This window comes from Mastigoproctus giganteus, chromosome 5 (genome assembly GCF_048544385.1).
Source record: "Mastigoproctus giganteus isolate SK-2022 chromosome 5, ASM4854438v1, whole genome shotgun sequence".
Classification (NCBI taxonomy): Eukaryota; Metazoa; Arthropoda; class Arachnida; order Uropygi; family Thelyphonidae; genus Mastigoproctus; species Mastigoproctus giganteus.
This window is the reverse complement of record NC_143579.1, coordinates 60,487,713-60,502,190: the sequence shown is the minus strand read 5'-3', so window position 1 is coordinate 60,502,190 and position 14,478 is coordinate 60,487,713. Positions and strand designations below refer to the sequence as shown.

Here is a 14,478-nt window from a genome sequence, read left to right as displayed (position 1 = left end):
GCCATATAGTGCAAAGAAGTCTGAGGCTTATGCTACACCAGCCAAAAAAATATTTCTGAGAGAGAGAGTCAGAAGTAGAAGGGAATCATCAAGAAAGAGAAGAATGATGATATCCAACTCAGGACCCTGGGTGTGCCAAGCCCATAATGGGAGAAATTATAAAGATGTTTAAAGGACTATTTTGTTCTTTTATGTTTTTGCAGCAGTTGGGCAGTGGGCTTAATTCGCACAGCAGATCAAATCTATCTGGAACAAAATTTCTCTGGTACTACACTGCTTTCAGACAGATGGTCTCAAACAAGAAGGTTAACTGTCCATTTATTGAAACGATGAGACACTGCTATAAAGGTTCTTTCAAGGCTATCTGTTCTCCCATCAGATAGCAGTTGCTCTCTAGTGATAACACTCGGACAAAACAGCTGTAGCTATATAACAACTTTGAATTTCCAATTCTGCATACCAACACTCACGTCTTCAGAATTGTCACATCAAATATTTCTAAGACAAGATAACCCTGAAAATATTTAATAAAGAGAAATTTGACTTTTCTTGCATGGATTCTTAAAAAGAAAAAATGTGATCATTGATATAAGTGCATGATTTTACAGTTTACTGCATCACTTATGTAAATAGATATGGTAACTTATTACCAATTTCCATAGCCTTTGCATTAAGAACTACTTTAGTCTATAATCCTATATCACACTTTTAATATTGTATACAAGAAATTGTGTATTAAGAAATTTCTAATTAAAAAATTGAACAAGGAATTTAATCAATCTGTATTATAATACAAGGCACAAGATTCACTTCTTGTGTAAAGAAAAGGTTGATAGATACATACTGAAATAAATCAGAAACTGCCCTGCATTTACACAATTCAATCTCAATACAGAAAAATTACACATGCTGCAAAAAAAAAAAAAAAAATCTATGAAGGAATAAGAACAAACTTAAGTTTCTTTAAGTTTATAACATAAAACTCATTTTGTAGGTAAAAACTGTACTAGCATTTCACTTATATACTACATCACAATCAGATTAGTGCTTTTTTGATTCTGATTCAAATAAAGTAAGCTCTTCAAGAATATTAAATTAAATTCATTTCAAATAATCTGTAAAAAAATATTAAGCATATTAGACTGACAAAGGCAAGAAGGTATAAAATGGATGACTAAATTACAACTTCTCAGAGAAAACAAAATGCATATATACAGCTGTCAAATCACATTTTAATCTAGTATTAAATACATCCATTTATCAAAGTAAGATGTAACAAATGCCTCTTCATTATCTAAAGACTGGAGCATTCCTCTTGACTAGGAAATTTTACTAATAGGTACAATACTGCAGATTTATTTCATTTTTCCATATTCATATAAATCCAACTGTATTATAACAGGTCAAAGTTCATACTAAAAATAAAAATACCTGATGAGACCACTTCACAGTAAAGACTATACTACATAAAATATTTATCAGTGCAATATACAGAACATGAAAGGTTAATATAGTGGACCAATAGTATAAGTCTTATGTATTTTCACTAATAATTTGTTGAAAGTTACACCAAAGAAAATAACTGTGTTCCAATACAGTGGATACACTTTAATATCACTCTGTAAAATAAGTAAATAATAGACTACCATGAGAGCTGTACTAGAGTTGAGTAAAATTTTACTTAACTCTTGTACTAAAATCTCAGACTACAGTGATAACATTTACTACACATTACATTGTAATATATAAACATTTCATAATATCCTTAATATCCACTGAAGGTTTTTACTAGTGCTTTCATTTAAGCATTATAAAAGAAGACTAGATCCAAAACACAAGGACATAAAAACAGATGTAAAATGACATAGCTGCGAAGACTTCAATTGGTTTTACTATGAAGTCAATGTAACAAAAAGAAAAAGAATTTAAAGAGACACCCTACTTAAGAGTAGGTAAATCAATTTATGGCATTACAATGGCAATTGACAAAATATATTTTAAAAACAAAAGTTTTTTTGTCAATAAAGATAGGGGACTACAACCTGCAAGTACCTTTCATTTCACTGTTCTATTACAAGAATGGCCTTTCCTAGAGAAAAAAAAAAAATTAATGCTGTTGAACCAAGTATACAAAAAGGTATTTTCAAACCATTCTTAATATTCAGTGAGCAATTTTACCACTGTTTTTATTTACATAACATGAGAGGGGGTCTGCTGAAATGTACATACACTGCTGTCTTGCCTCTTGTTAGCAGGCTATTTGGAATATAATCTAAGTCAATTCATGATACTTTATCATTTTTTACAAGGAGCTTTAAATAACTGCACTGTACAGGTTTGTGGACAGCCAACAAATTAAGAGCCTCTTCAATAGTAAACCATTTCCTCTTGCGACCTGCAAAAGATTTTTAAAGTTGTACCTTATAAAAATATAAAAGTGCAACTGTGTAATAAGTAGCATTCTGATATTTTTGAAATTTGCATAATGAAGTACATATTTTTAACAGAAAAGCTGTAAAAAGTGGTTCAATTTTCAACAGATGAATATACCTGCCCAATGAAGACACCATCAAATATACATGGTCTTCCAAAGGTGTGGCAAAATAAAAGACTGTGGGAGAGCTGAGATTTTTTTTTTTTTTTAAAGCAAAACTATTTTTAAATATCACTGGAAGGAGGTTCTAATACGCAAGGAAACATATGAGTGAAAAATTTACAGTGTAGCTGCTCAATGTTTGCAAAGGGAAGTCCGCATGGACTGGAGGTGTGCAAATGTATCTGCAATTCACAAGGGGGGGGGGGTCAAAAGGTGACATCGATGTAATTACAGACTTCTGTTCTAGGAAAAATAACGGAGCTACTGATTAAAGAAGTAATGGTTATGGTTAAAGGAACTGAATGAAAAAAATAATTTTGATATCATATACTTGGATTTCAGGAAAGCTTTCAATACTGTTGCCAGAGGCATATATTCGTAGTGTACTAAGTGTGTGATGCACCCACAGAATTGCAATGTAATATATATTTTTGGATTTATTCCTAATAAAACTCCCCTAAGTTTTTCCTAAGGCTTCACGTGGTATCTAACATTAAATTCTGTATACCATGCTTTCATAAAGACAAAACTGTTCAGTGCATAAACACTGCATCACATTCACATTAAGATCCTCAGGTGTGCGATCCCAAATACAGACACCTTTGAGCCCTTTAAACAGATATACAGATGGTGCAGCAGGTCACAGCAAGACTAAGGGTCTGACCTGCTGCACTATCATGTTACTGGCTGATTTTAAAACTGCCAGTACGGCATGGTAAGGTGTGCAGTGAGACAACAATAGCACCCAATTAGTTGGGACTGGCTATAGAATGGAGCAATCCAATTCAGCATTGTGTCATTATGGGCTGCTGTTTTACCAAAGAATAGTTGACTGCATGTGCCAAGAAATAGAAGATACTCTTCACTTTCAAAACTTGAATTTTTTGAACTACTTTGTAGCAAAAGATATGCAAAAACTTTTCTTGATGGCATTCTAGAAAAATTAAAGGATTTCTACAGACCAGTTTTTGATTACATTCATTCGAAAAATGAACTAAAAGTGCTCTTTTCTTCTGATGAATTTGCCAAAAAACCAGTGCACCACCTTGTAAAATTTGTGTAAGAAAATTGGCTTCAAGGTGCATTCAAAAAAATTTATAAATTAACAGAGCTGATCATGATGATTCAGAGTTTTACTGCTACAATCGAGCAATCTTTTTCTGCTATGAAAAGAATACATACATTCTTCTATTACAAATGCAGGAAAGGTTATGTGGCCTAAGTTTACTCTCCATCAAAAAGGCATTCGATTCCTGCTGAAGAAGAGAGACACAGTTTCTGCAGCAAAACAGGAGATTGGAACTGGAGTATAATAAGTGAGTAGAATAAGTTTTTTATGCCTTTCTTTGTTTCAACCTGGAAATATTATTTTCCCAAGTGATCACTTTTTTTGCATTTTCTGTATGTATTACATGGTTGTATTTAAAAATTATAACAAAATACAGATAATTCATGCCTCGCTCTAATATTTGCCCATGATATTCTGATATTCTGATCATCCCACCATGGAATGTAAAGATCTTTACCTTACGCAATTAAGGAGACCAATGCTGCATTTGTCACTCTTAAAACTTACACGTTGATAAAAATGCTGTAGCATGTTCAAATTAATGCATGAATTTTGTCCCCATCCTCCTCTCCATGGGCCAGCAAAGGGGAGGAAGACTCTTCAATATATAGCAAGAAGTCATGACTTCTTGTTATATATGGAAGTCGAAACTTGTTTGCACCAAGTTTCCACTTCAATATACTAAAGATTCTACTAAAGTTTCATCTCTAGTTCAGGTAAGATTGCCGGGTAGGTAAAATTACAGTTCAGAGGACAATAACAGGGTTTCTAATGAGAACTTTATTGCTGTATAATTCTGCACATAATTACACTTAAGGCTTCCCTGTTAGATGGCGCGGATAGAACATAAAACCAATTTTTATTCAAACAAAAAACTACTTATATAAATTTTTTGTAGGTAGCAGCAAGTGTGTATATTTTTACCTCCATCCACTTGATTAGCCATCCTGACCAAGTTCTCTGCAAAGATGGTAGAGACTGTACTGCATCATCACTGCCAACAACACAGGCCCACTGAGTTTCTGCTACATCCCAAGGGTGAAGGCATATTCTAGCAGAATAAGAGTTCATTTAACCAGGCCAGATGTGTGCAAGAATGGTTTGCTGAACATTCTGAATGAAAACTTCACTCTCCTCTAATAAACCCCTTCCCCAATTCTTCTGATTTGACTACAGAATCATCTGGTCAAACAGGTGGCCAGCCATGTAGATCGCCACCCTCCAAAGTGAGACAACTATTGGATACTATACAGATGGCAATGTCGTAACTCCAGATGTTTTCAAGTACAGGCAGTTCTCGCTTTAAGAGTTTTTTTTTTTTTTCCAAGTATCAAGTATCAACAAAATCGAAAAGATGAACATTAATTGCAAAAAATGAATGTTAAACATTCATGAATACCACATTTCAAATCACACACATAGCTATACAATACAGTGTACCCCACTTTACAATATTAATCCATTACCATCGTATCTCGAAAATATCGTAATGTGAACCCAATAACACATTGTTTTTTGGTAATTCATTCCACGACCTCGGAAATTCAAATTTTCACTATATAACTCCCTAAAAGGTCGTTTTTATAGTGTAAATTGTATTAATTACCAATTCAAATCATTAAACACATTACACTTTCATCATTATCATATGTTATAAGAACCAATTTTGAATGGCTTTGTGATATTTTTCACAAGCACATTTTTGGAAGTCACGACCATAAAACAATAAAAACAATTTGCACTTTCCAGTTTATTGGGCTTTTCTGTTACTGCAAGCAATTATAAACGGGTAGTAAACTCGATGTTATTGCATTTGTGAAAATACTGATAGCTGAAATTGTGGGTTTTTATGTTATTATGGTGAAATGTGTTTGCCCTTTACTGAAATCTTCAATCGTATAAAAAACAAATTTTCAGAATCTTCTCTTCATTCCTTTTTTTAAGTTTACAAAGCTTAAACTTTGTAAACTTGTTACTCCACGCAAATCGTGTAAGTTGCAATTTGTAGGTTCCGTTAAAAAATGCTTATGCGTGCTATTGAAATTTATAAAGAAAAGAGAAGATTATCTTGGAAATAAACGCCTCTTGAAGCATTTTTGAAGAAGACAACTCCTTGTGCAACAAACCAATGAGTGCCAAGCCAATAATGAGTGATCAACAAGTGAGCATTTAGTTGATGATGAAGAATAAACATTCTTTAACATTTTTAAGTCATAAATAATTTCTCTATAATTTAATTTTCTTGATTTTACAGGCTACGTTTTCATTTCTTTGGATAAATCAATCATTGTTTAAACAAACTAATTAGGTAACTAATTTTATTGTTGATAACGTAACCCCTATTTTTAACATTAGGTCTATGGGAAATAAATTCCCGCTTTATGAGCACACGCTAGGAACGAATTAACTCGTAAAGTCGAGAACTACCTGTACCTGGTAACATCCATGATGCACTCTGCAAGGCCACAGAGGCCCAACTTTATATTAGATAGGCGGTCCTATATTTTTTTTTTCATTGTATATTTAAATTCTGTTTGTTAAGTCTGTAAATACATTAACTCAATGCATCTCATACACATTATACAGTTTTGTGTACTTTGCTATAAGAAAAGGTACTGACTAACAACCTGATGAAAAATTAGTACTTTTTTACTGCCATTCAAGTGTTGATGTGTTTGACTGAATATAGCATTATCGATAGCTACTCATTTATAGTAACCAATAAAAATTAGCTGTACATATAACAGTTTAAAGTGCAGCAATTTTAAGAAAAAGAGTGCACCACACTAGTTTGTTATCAGATAATTAACAAAACTGAATCAAGCATTTGTTGCAAACAAGTTTCCAATTCTCTCCTTACAGATGAAGTTTTGCCAAACTTCATCTAAGTTTTGCAAACATTGAGGTATGTTTGCAAAAACTGAGGTATATTTGTGAAACTTACAGATGAAGTTTTGCAAACATACCTCAGTTTATACATTCCTTGAAAAACAATCTTGAAGCCTATAGATCGCTGGCTATTAGAATAGTCCAACAGTATAACACCCACTTGCTTAATAGTCGCTTTCCATTAACAGTTTCTAAAGTGTGGTGTATTGAATGCATTTTTCTCTCACTTAGGTCATGATCACATGTTTGCACAAACTGAAGTGTTCCCCATTGCATAAAGCAAGCTTTTTTTTTTTTTTTTTGTTCTCTTTTAATTTCACAGATTGGTAAATGGTGAATATATCCAAAAATGATTTGTTTCAGTTACCAATGTCTTACATAGCTTTAAAAAAATTTTTAATGTAAAATGTTCTATAACAATGCGCACATTCTTTTTGGCAAATTTTCTTTTAAATGAACATTTTTTTTCCCCGCCATTTTATATTCATTTATGAAAATCCTCATTCATATACAGTGAAACTTCTCCTAACGGACACCTCTCTTTAACAGACATCTCTCTACAATGGACATTTTCAAATTCCCCAACTCAACTCTATTGGTTTTAATGTGTTTGCAGCTTCTGTCTAGCGGACATTCTCTGTAACGGACGCGGACGTGCAACCTGCACTGTTTCGTTTAGATTAGCACTTAATTTGATCTCCTCATAACGGACTGCGGGAGAGCTCACGGCCCTTTTTCTAGGAACTTTTCTTCCACGTATTGCCTCAATCGTGTGTTTATTTTCTATTTCCAATTCTCTGAATTTTATCGAGGTTTACGTCGCGGTTCTAAACACTTTTTCAAGAATTTTAAGGCACGTGTAAAACTTCTGATGAATTCGGTGTGTGCAGGGGGGGGGGATTTGGTCGGCCTTTCATCTTTTGAGTTTGAGTTTTCAGTTTTGTTCAGTGTCGCGTGAGGAGCACAATGTCTTCTCGTAAACATTTAACTTTAAAAGATAAAGTCGAACTCATTAATGCGTATGATCAGCAAAAAAATAGTGTTCGCAATCTCGCTGCACAATTCAAAATCAGGAAGATGCAGGTAAGCGACATCCTAAAGGAAAAAAAATGAACTGCTCAAAACAATTTTGGCAACACAGAAATGATCAGGCTCAAAAATCATTCCCGAAAACTGTTGGACTTCAAATTGACAATGTTACATATGAGGGGTTTTGTCGTGCACGTGCTAAAAAAATTTCCATTAATGGGCCTATTATTAGGGAAAAGGTTTTGGAGGTTGCGAAATCTATGGGAGTAAATGAGTTCAAAGCTTCTGTGGGATGGCTAGACAAGTTCAAAACTCGGCATAAAATTTCTTGGAAAACCGTAAGTGGTGAAGGTGGATCTGTTGATACTGGGGTTGTAACAGAGTGGACCATTAAATTGGAAGATTTATGTCATGATTTTGAAGTTAAGGATATTCACAACTGTGACGAAACAGGGTTGTTTTTTAAAGCTCTTCCTGAAAAAACAATGAGTCTAAAAAACAAAAAGTGCCAGGGCAGAAAAATTTCTAAGGAACGCTTGACTGTACTATTGTGTACAAATATGCTGGGAGACTTTGAACAACCTCTTGTTATAGGAAAACCACAAAATCCTCGTTGTTTCAAGGGCATAAAGTTGAATTTTTTGAATGTTGACTGAAAGTCTAATAAAAAAGCGTGGATGACACGAGATATCATGAGCGAATGGATAAGTCACTTTACCCAAAACATGATTCGTCAAAACAGAAAAATTATTCTTTTCATGGATAATGCTGCATCTCACCCGCACATTGAATTGTCCAACATTCAAATCGTTTGTCTGCCACCAAACACATCTGCACAGTGTCAGCCCTTGGATCAAGGGATAATAAAAAATTTTAAACTTCACTACAGAAAACGTGTTTTAAGACATCTCATTGCAAACATGAACGATGTAACATGTGCGAGTGACCTTGCAAAAAAAATCAGCATCCTAGATGTGATTCAATGGATTTCCTTTTCAGTAAACGCAATTAGAAAACAAACTGTCGTGAACTGTTTTGTAAAGTCTGGCTTCTCTAACGCAAAAACTGAAGTTGTGAACAGCAATGTGGAGCACCAAGAAGAACAAGAACTTCAACATCTATTGATAATGTACGATACTTCAGCTACAAGTGACCCTGGCTACAAAGATATAGACTCGAACCTCACTACAGAAGATGGTGCTCTAGATATCAACGACATTATCATCGATATTGTTCAAGAAGTTCCTCATAAGGATGAAGAAATGGAAGGAGGTCATTCTGTCGAAGAACATATTAACGACCAACCACTGATGATAATAGAAGAAGCGCTCATACAAATCAATCGTTTAAAAATGTTTTTCGCCGCTGAAGAAGATACTGAAGGACTTTCGATGGTTTCTTCACTCCAAACAAATGTTGAAAACAAAATTATCAGCCGGAAGAAGGTGCAGAAGAAAATAAGTGATTACTGTATGTATTTTTCTTAAGATAAAGTCATAATATGCATAGCACAATTGTATGTATATTATTTACAAAAATATTGTGCAAAATCTGTATATAATTTAATTTAATTTTACATTAAACGTTTAACGATTTTTCTTTCTCCCTCAGACTTCTTGTTAGCGGACACTTCTCTCTAACGGACAAATTTTCGTTCCCCATGGCTGTCCATTAAAGGGAAGTTTCACCGTATATGGTATTAAAGGAGTACAGGTAGTTCTTGACTTTACGAGTTAATTCATTCCTAGCGCATGCTCTTAAAGCAGGAATTTATTTTCCATAGAGATAAGGTTAAAAATAGGGATTACATTCTCAACAATGAAATTAGCTAATTAGTTTGTTTAAACAATGATTGATTTATCGAAAGAAATAAAAATGTAGCCTGTAAAAATCAAGCAAATTATAATAATAGAGAAATTATTTATGACTTACAAATGTTAAAGAATGTTTATTCTTCATCATCATCATCGACTAAATGCACACTCGTTATTCACTCATTATTGGCTCGGCATTCGTTGGTTTGTTGCACAAGGAGTCGTCTTCAGAAATGTTTCAAGATGAATTTGTTTCCAAGATAATCTTCTCTTTTAATTATAAATTTCACAATTGCATGCATAAGCATTTTTTAATGGCACACACAAATTGCAACTAACACGAGTCGCATGGAGTTTAACAAGTTTACGAAGCTTAAAAAAAAAAAGGAATGAAGAGAAGATTCTGAAAATTTGTTTTTTATACGATTGAATATCTCAGTAAAGGGGAAACACATTTCACCATAATAATGTAAAAAAACAAAATTCCAACTATCGGTATTTTCGCAAATGCAAGAAGATCGAGTTTACTAACCTTTATAATTGCTTGCAGTAAGTAACAGAAAAGTCCAATAAACTGGAAAGTGCAAATTGTTTTTATTGTTTTATGGTCATGACCTCCAGAAATGTGCTTTAGAAAAATATCACAAAGCCATTTAAAATTGATTCTTATAATGGAACATATGATAACGATGAAAGTGTAGTGCACTTTAATGATTTGAATTGGTAACTAATACAATTTACAAACCATGCTAATGACCTTTTATATGGCTTTAAAGTCATGCTCATGACCTTAAAAATGACATTTTAGAGAGATAGATAGCTAGCTTAGTTATACAGCGAAAATTTGAACTTCGGAGATCATGAAATGAATTACCAAAAAACAATGTGTTATTGGGTTCACATTATGGTATTTTAACGATACGATGGTGTGTCTCTTAACTGATTAATATCGTAAAGCAATATTACTATACATACACTGTATTGTATAGCTATGCATGTGGTTTGGAATGCGATATTTATGAATGTTTAACATTCATTTTTGCAATTAATGTTCATATTTTCGATTTTGTTGATACTTGGGGGAAAAAACTCATAAACCTGGGAACTCGTAAAGTGAGAACTGCCTGTATACTGTAAATAATGAGGTTGCATTTTTCATTAGTGTATGAAGTTTAATATAATTTTTAAGAATGATGATTATTCTTCATGCTGAAAGCTTTAGTATAATTTTTAAGAATGTTGATTATTCTTCATGCTGAAAGCTTTAATATAATTTTTAAGTATACAGTCAGTCCTCGTATAACACGTGTTTACACTACACGAATTCGATCATACACAATTTATAAAGCCGACCGGGCTAGCCGAGTGGGTAAAGTACCTGCCCGGCAACCCAAAGGTCGCGGGTTCGATTCCCGCCTCGGGCTTGGATCAAAGTACTGCAAAAACCTTGGGAGGTGCAATATGGCCATAGAAGCCGATGCGCCAACAACTACCAAATCAAAAAAAAAAAAAAAAAAAAAACAATTTATAAATAGGGGAACGATATCGTATATAACATGAACCGAATTCGCTTATGCACGATTCACCTTTGTGTTTACAAGAAATGGCAGTCGAATGCGCCTCTGTCGATAGAAAAAAAATATGAAATTGTGAAACACTTTGAGCGAAATGAAAGACCATGTGATATTGCACATGCTACAGGCCTAAATGAGGCAACACCGAGAATTAGAAAGATGCATAAAAACAACTTTCATAGCAGGAACAACTCAAAATGTAATTAAAATCCATTAGATCAAGACACAAAGAATTAGAAGAGATGGAATGGCTGTCATCTGTTTGGACAGAAAATCAAACAAAAAACAAGTTTGCTTACGATAGAAGCAAAAGCATTAGCAATATTTTATTACGTAATAGTCGTAATAAAATACGTAAGTATTTTATTACGATAAGTTATTGTGTTTGGTAATGTTTTGCTTACAAACGGGTGTTCAATCATGGGTGGTCGGCACCTAACCCTATTTTTCCCATAGGGCCTGTTTATATTGCATGAGGGTTTCTAGGAACACAACTATCACCCTATACGAGGACTGACCGTACGATTATTTTTCATACTTAAAGCAGTTTGTGACAAGTATCACACACAAAATATTCCTTAACAGCAATGATTTTATTGAATGCTTTATGATACTAAATTTCTCAAACCAATACCAGTCTTAAGTGTTTACTTATATATTTTAACTTTGTAACATGACCTGTAATATAAGCTATTATATTACAACAATAAGCAGTGCACAACAGGATGGTTCCAGTGCACTGTGTGATTTCCTCTATATGGGCACTCTTATATGGGTGCTGCACAGCAATAATCAGGACTTACGACAACATTTAACTCCCAGTTCTATCATTCATCCTTTGTATTCTCAGCACAAATGTAGCCAAATATCCTGGCTGGTGTATAAGACACTTTATTTCCTCTAACAATAGCTGAAGATGAGAATTTTTATAACTTTTACTCAGTTTCCAATGTCCTTAACATTTTATATACACTGCCTGGTCACTTCATTAGGATTATAAGCTACTTAGCATGCTGGAGCACCACTGGCACAAGGTACTGTAAAGTGACATGAGGAATACTGGACTGTTTGTGTAACAAAACTGTCCTCGACTTCTGGAGTGAAGTGGTATAGAATTATGCTGACCAGACCAAATCCTTGTGTTCCTCAATGTTCAGATATGCTCAGAGTTCAGAGTGTCCTCAAATGGAATTAGATAACCAAGGGGTATGCTACGAAAATGTTCCAAATCACTACTCCTTATCCTCCAACAGCCTATACCATCCGTGCACTATGATTTCCTCTGTATGGGCACTCCTACTTGGGTGCTGCACAGCAATGATTAGGACTTACAACGACATTTAACTCACATCCAGTCTACTGTTCATCCTTTGTATTGTCAGCACAAATATAGCCAAATATTCTGGCTGGTGTATAAGAACAGTGGCTTCTGTGACGGTCTCATACTTTTGTAGTGCATTCTTTGCATGGTGCTGGTACTAATGCTTTGAGCCATGCCTACATTAAATGCAGAGATGGATGACTGCATGTGATGACACTAGTTGGCATCAATTTCCTCCCTGAAATAACTGACAGATTATCATAAGAAATATGTTCAAAAACTCAGATATGTGCTTAAAAAGTTCTCATCACCCATAGCTTTCAAATATCATAGGTTAATGACCGAAAACCAAGACATGTAGTTGGTTTAATCATCTTTTCCATCTATTTTATCTCTTTGTTTTAATTTTTTTTTCTAGAACATTCAAAGAGATTTCTAGAACATTTGTGAACTTTCTACAACAGTCAAAAATGTTCCTGAATGTTCTAGAATATTCTTACATGTGGAAGAGAGGATGTGATGTTTCTGGAAGGTTCTAGAACTTATGATGGAGTTCTCTAGAAACATTGTGAGCCTTCTAGAAACTTCTCTACTGGTATATATACCAGTGGGTTCCACACCAAGCAAGCATTCTTATATTTCAAAAAGTGTGTTTCAGAGAGCAAGTGGCAAACAAAGTGAAGAAGTGTTGTGTGCATTAGTATTTACACTAATGCACTAATTAAGTATTTATGCACATGAACTATGTTTAAATCAGAAACAAAATTTAATTTATTGAAATATGTCATGTTTTTGCTGAAATAAGCCTGATAGCTTTTGCTATATTTGTGGAGAAGTGGTACTAAAATCGCAGAGGAAGCCACTATCACAACTTGTAAGAAAAGCCTACGCACTATTTTGGAAGGAAGGTCGGAGATCAAGGTAAAGTATGGGCTCCAAAGATTTCCTGTAGCTCATGTTCAAGGATTATCAAGCTGGCTTAGGGGTATTCATAAATAGATGCTTTTTGCTGTTCCAGTGATATGGCAGGACCTCGAGACTACATAAATCATTGTTACTCTTTTGCATGACCAATTTTTTTGTTTTTTTTGGGAAATCCATAAAGTACAGTATCCCAACATACCTTCTGTTCTAAGGCCAGTTCCTCATGATGATAAAATAATTTGGCCAGTGCAAAAGCCACTAGAAACTTATGGACTTGGCTCTGATTCAGGATCGGAAAAGGAGTCTGGAATCTCCATAAGATGCAAAACCAAGAAAGAGTACAATTCAGACTTTTCAACTCTTGATATTGCAAAGTCACATCTAATCACTTAGGCAGAACTGAATGATTTGGTCAGAGATCTGAACATTTCCAAAACCCAAGGCTCAATTACTAGGATCACAGCTTCGGCAGTGAAATCTTCTTGAAAAGGGTGTCAAGGTATCTTTTTATAGGAAGAGGCAATCGAAAATAAAAATGATCTATTACTCCATGAATAATGCTTTAGCTAATTGTAACAATGTCCAGGAATTAATGAAAGGGTTACATCCAGAGGACGTCCCCAAGCATCGGAGGCGTTGTTGATTCATCCAAGGTCAGTGTGCAAGCAGTTTTACTCCATAATGGAAATAAGTATCCATATATACCATATGGCCCGTGCAGTTGATGTGAAGGAAACACAAGAAATTACAGGTTCTTTCGCAAAAAATATGCTATCAAGAATACAAATGGAATATCTGCCCCGACTTAAAAGAGGTAGCTTTGCTGACTGGGTTGTAGGGTGTATACACTAAATACTGCCGCTTTTTATGTGAGTGGGGCAACCAAGTGAAAAACTGACAATACAGAGTCAAAAAAATGGCCAGACCATTCAGAAATTACATCAGGCCAGTAAACATAGCACATCCTCCTTAGGTAGATAAGTAAAAAATCTATTTAACTCCATTGTACATTAGGGTAGGGTAGATTTGATAAAAATATCTGTGAAAGCAATGGACAAAAAAAAATAACTTTAACAATTTCTCCTCCACTTTGCTATCAGTTATTACAAAATCATTTAGTTCTCTATTAGAGTTTAATAAGCTTCTATTCTCCATTTCCCCACAGAATTCCTCATGTGTGAATGTAGATGCCAAATACTCATTCAGTTTGTCAGCTATCTGAACAGGATCATCAACAGTCAAACCATTGATATCAAGTGAAC

General features: G+C 34.3%; 1 protein-coding gene across 3 annotated transcripts in view; it reads right to left on the bottom strand.

Moving 5' to 3' along the window:
- Nucleotides 1-1,020: 1,020 nt before the first annotated feature.
- The window catches only part of LOC150085437 (diphosphoinositol polyphosphate phosphohydrolase 1-like), a 132,544-nt gene continuing 119,086 nt past the window's right edge, over nucleotides 1,021-14,478 (bottom strand). For all 3 annotated transcript variants that reach the window (XM_090373242.1, XM_090373243.1, XM_090373244.1), the window contains one exon: nucleotides 1,021-2,395. In XM_090373242.1, the coding sequence (XP_090229368.1) occupies nucleotides 2,283-2,395 (113 nt within the window). In that variant the 3' untranslated portion in view covers nucleotides 1,021-2,282. The remainder of the gene's footprint in view (nucleotides 2,396-14,478) is intronic.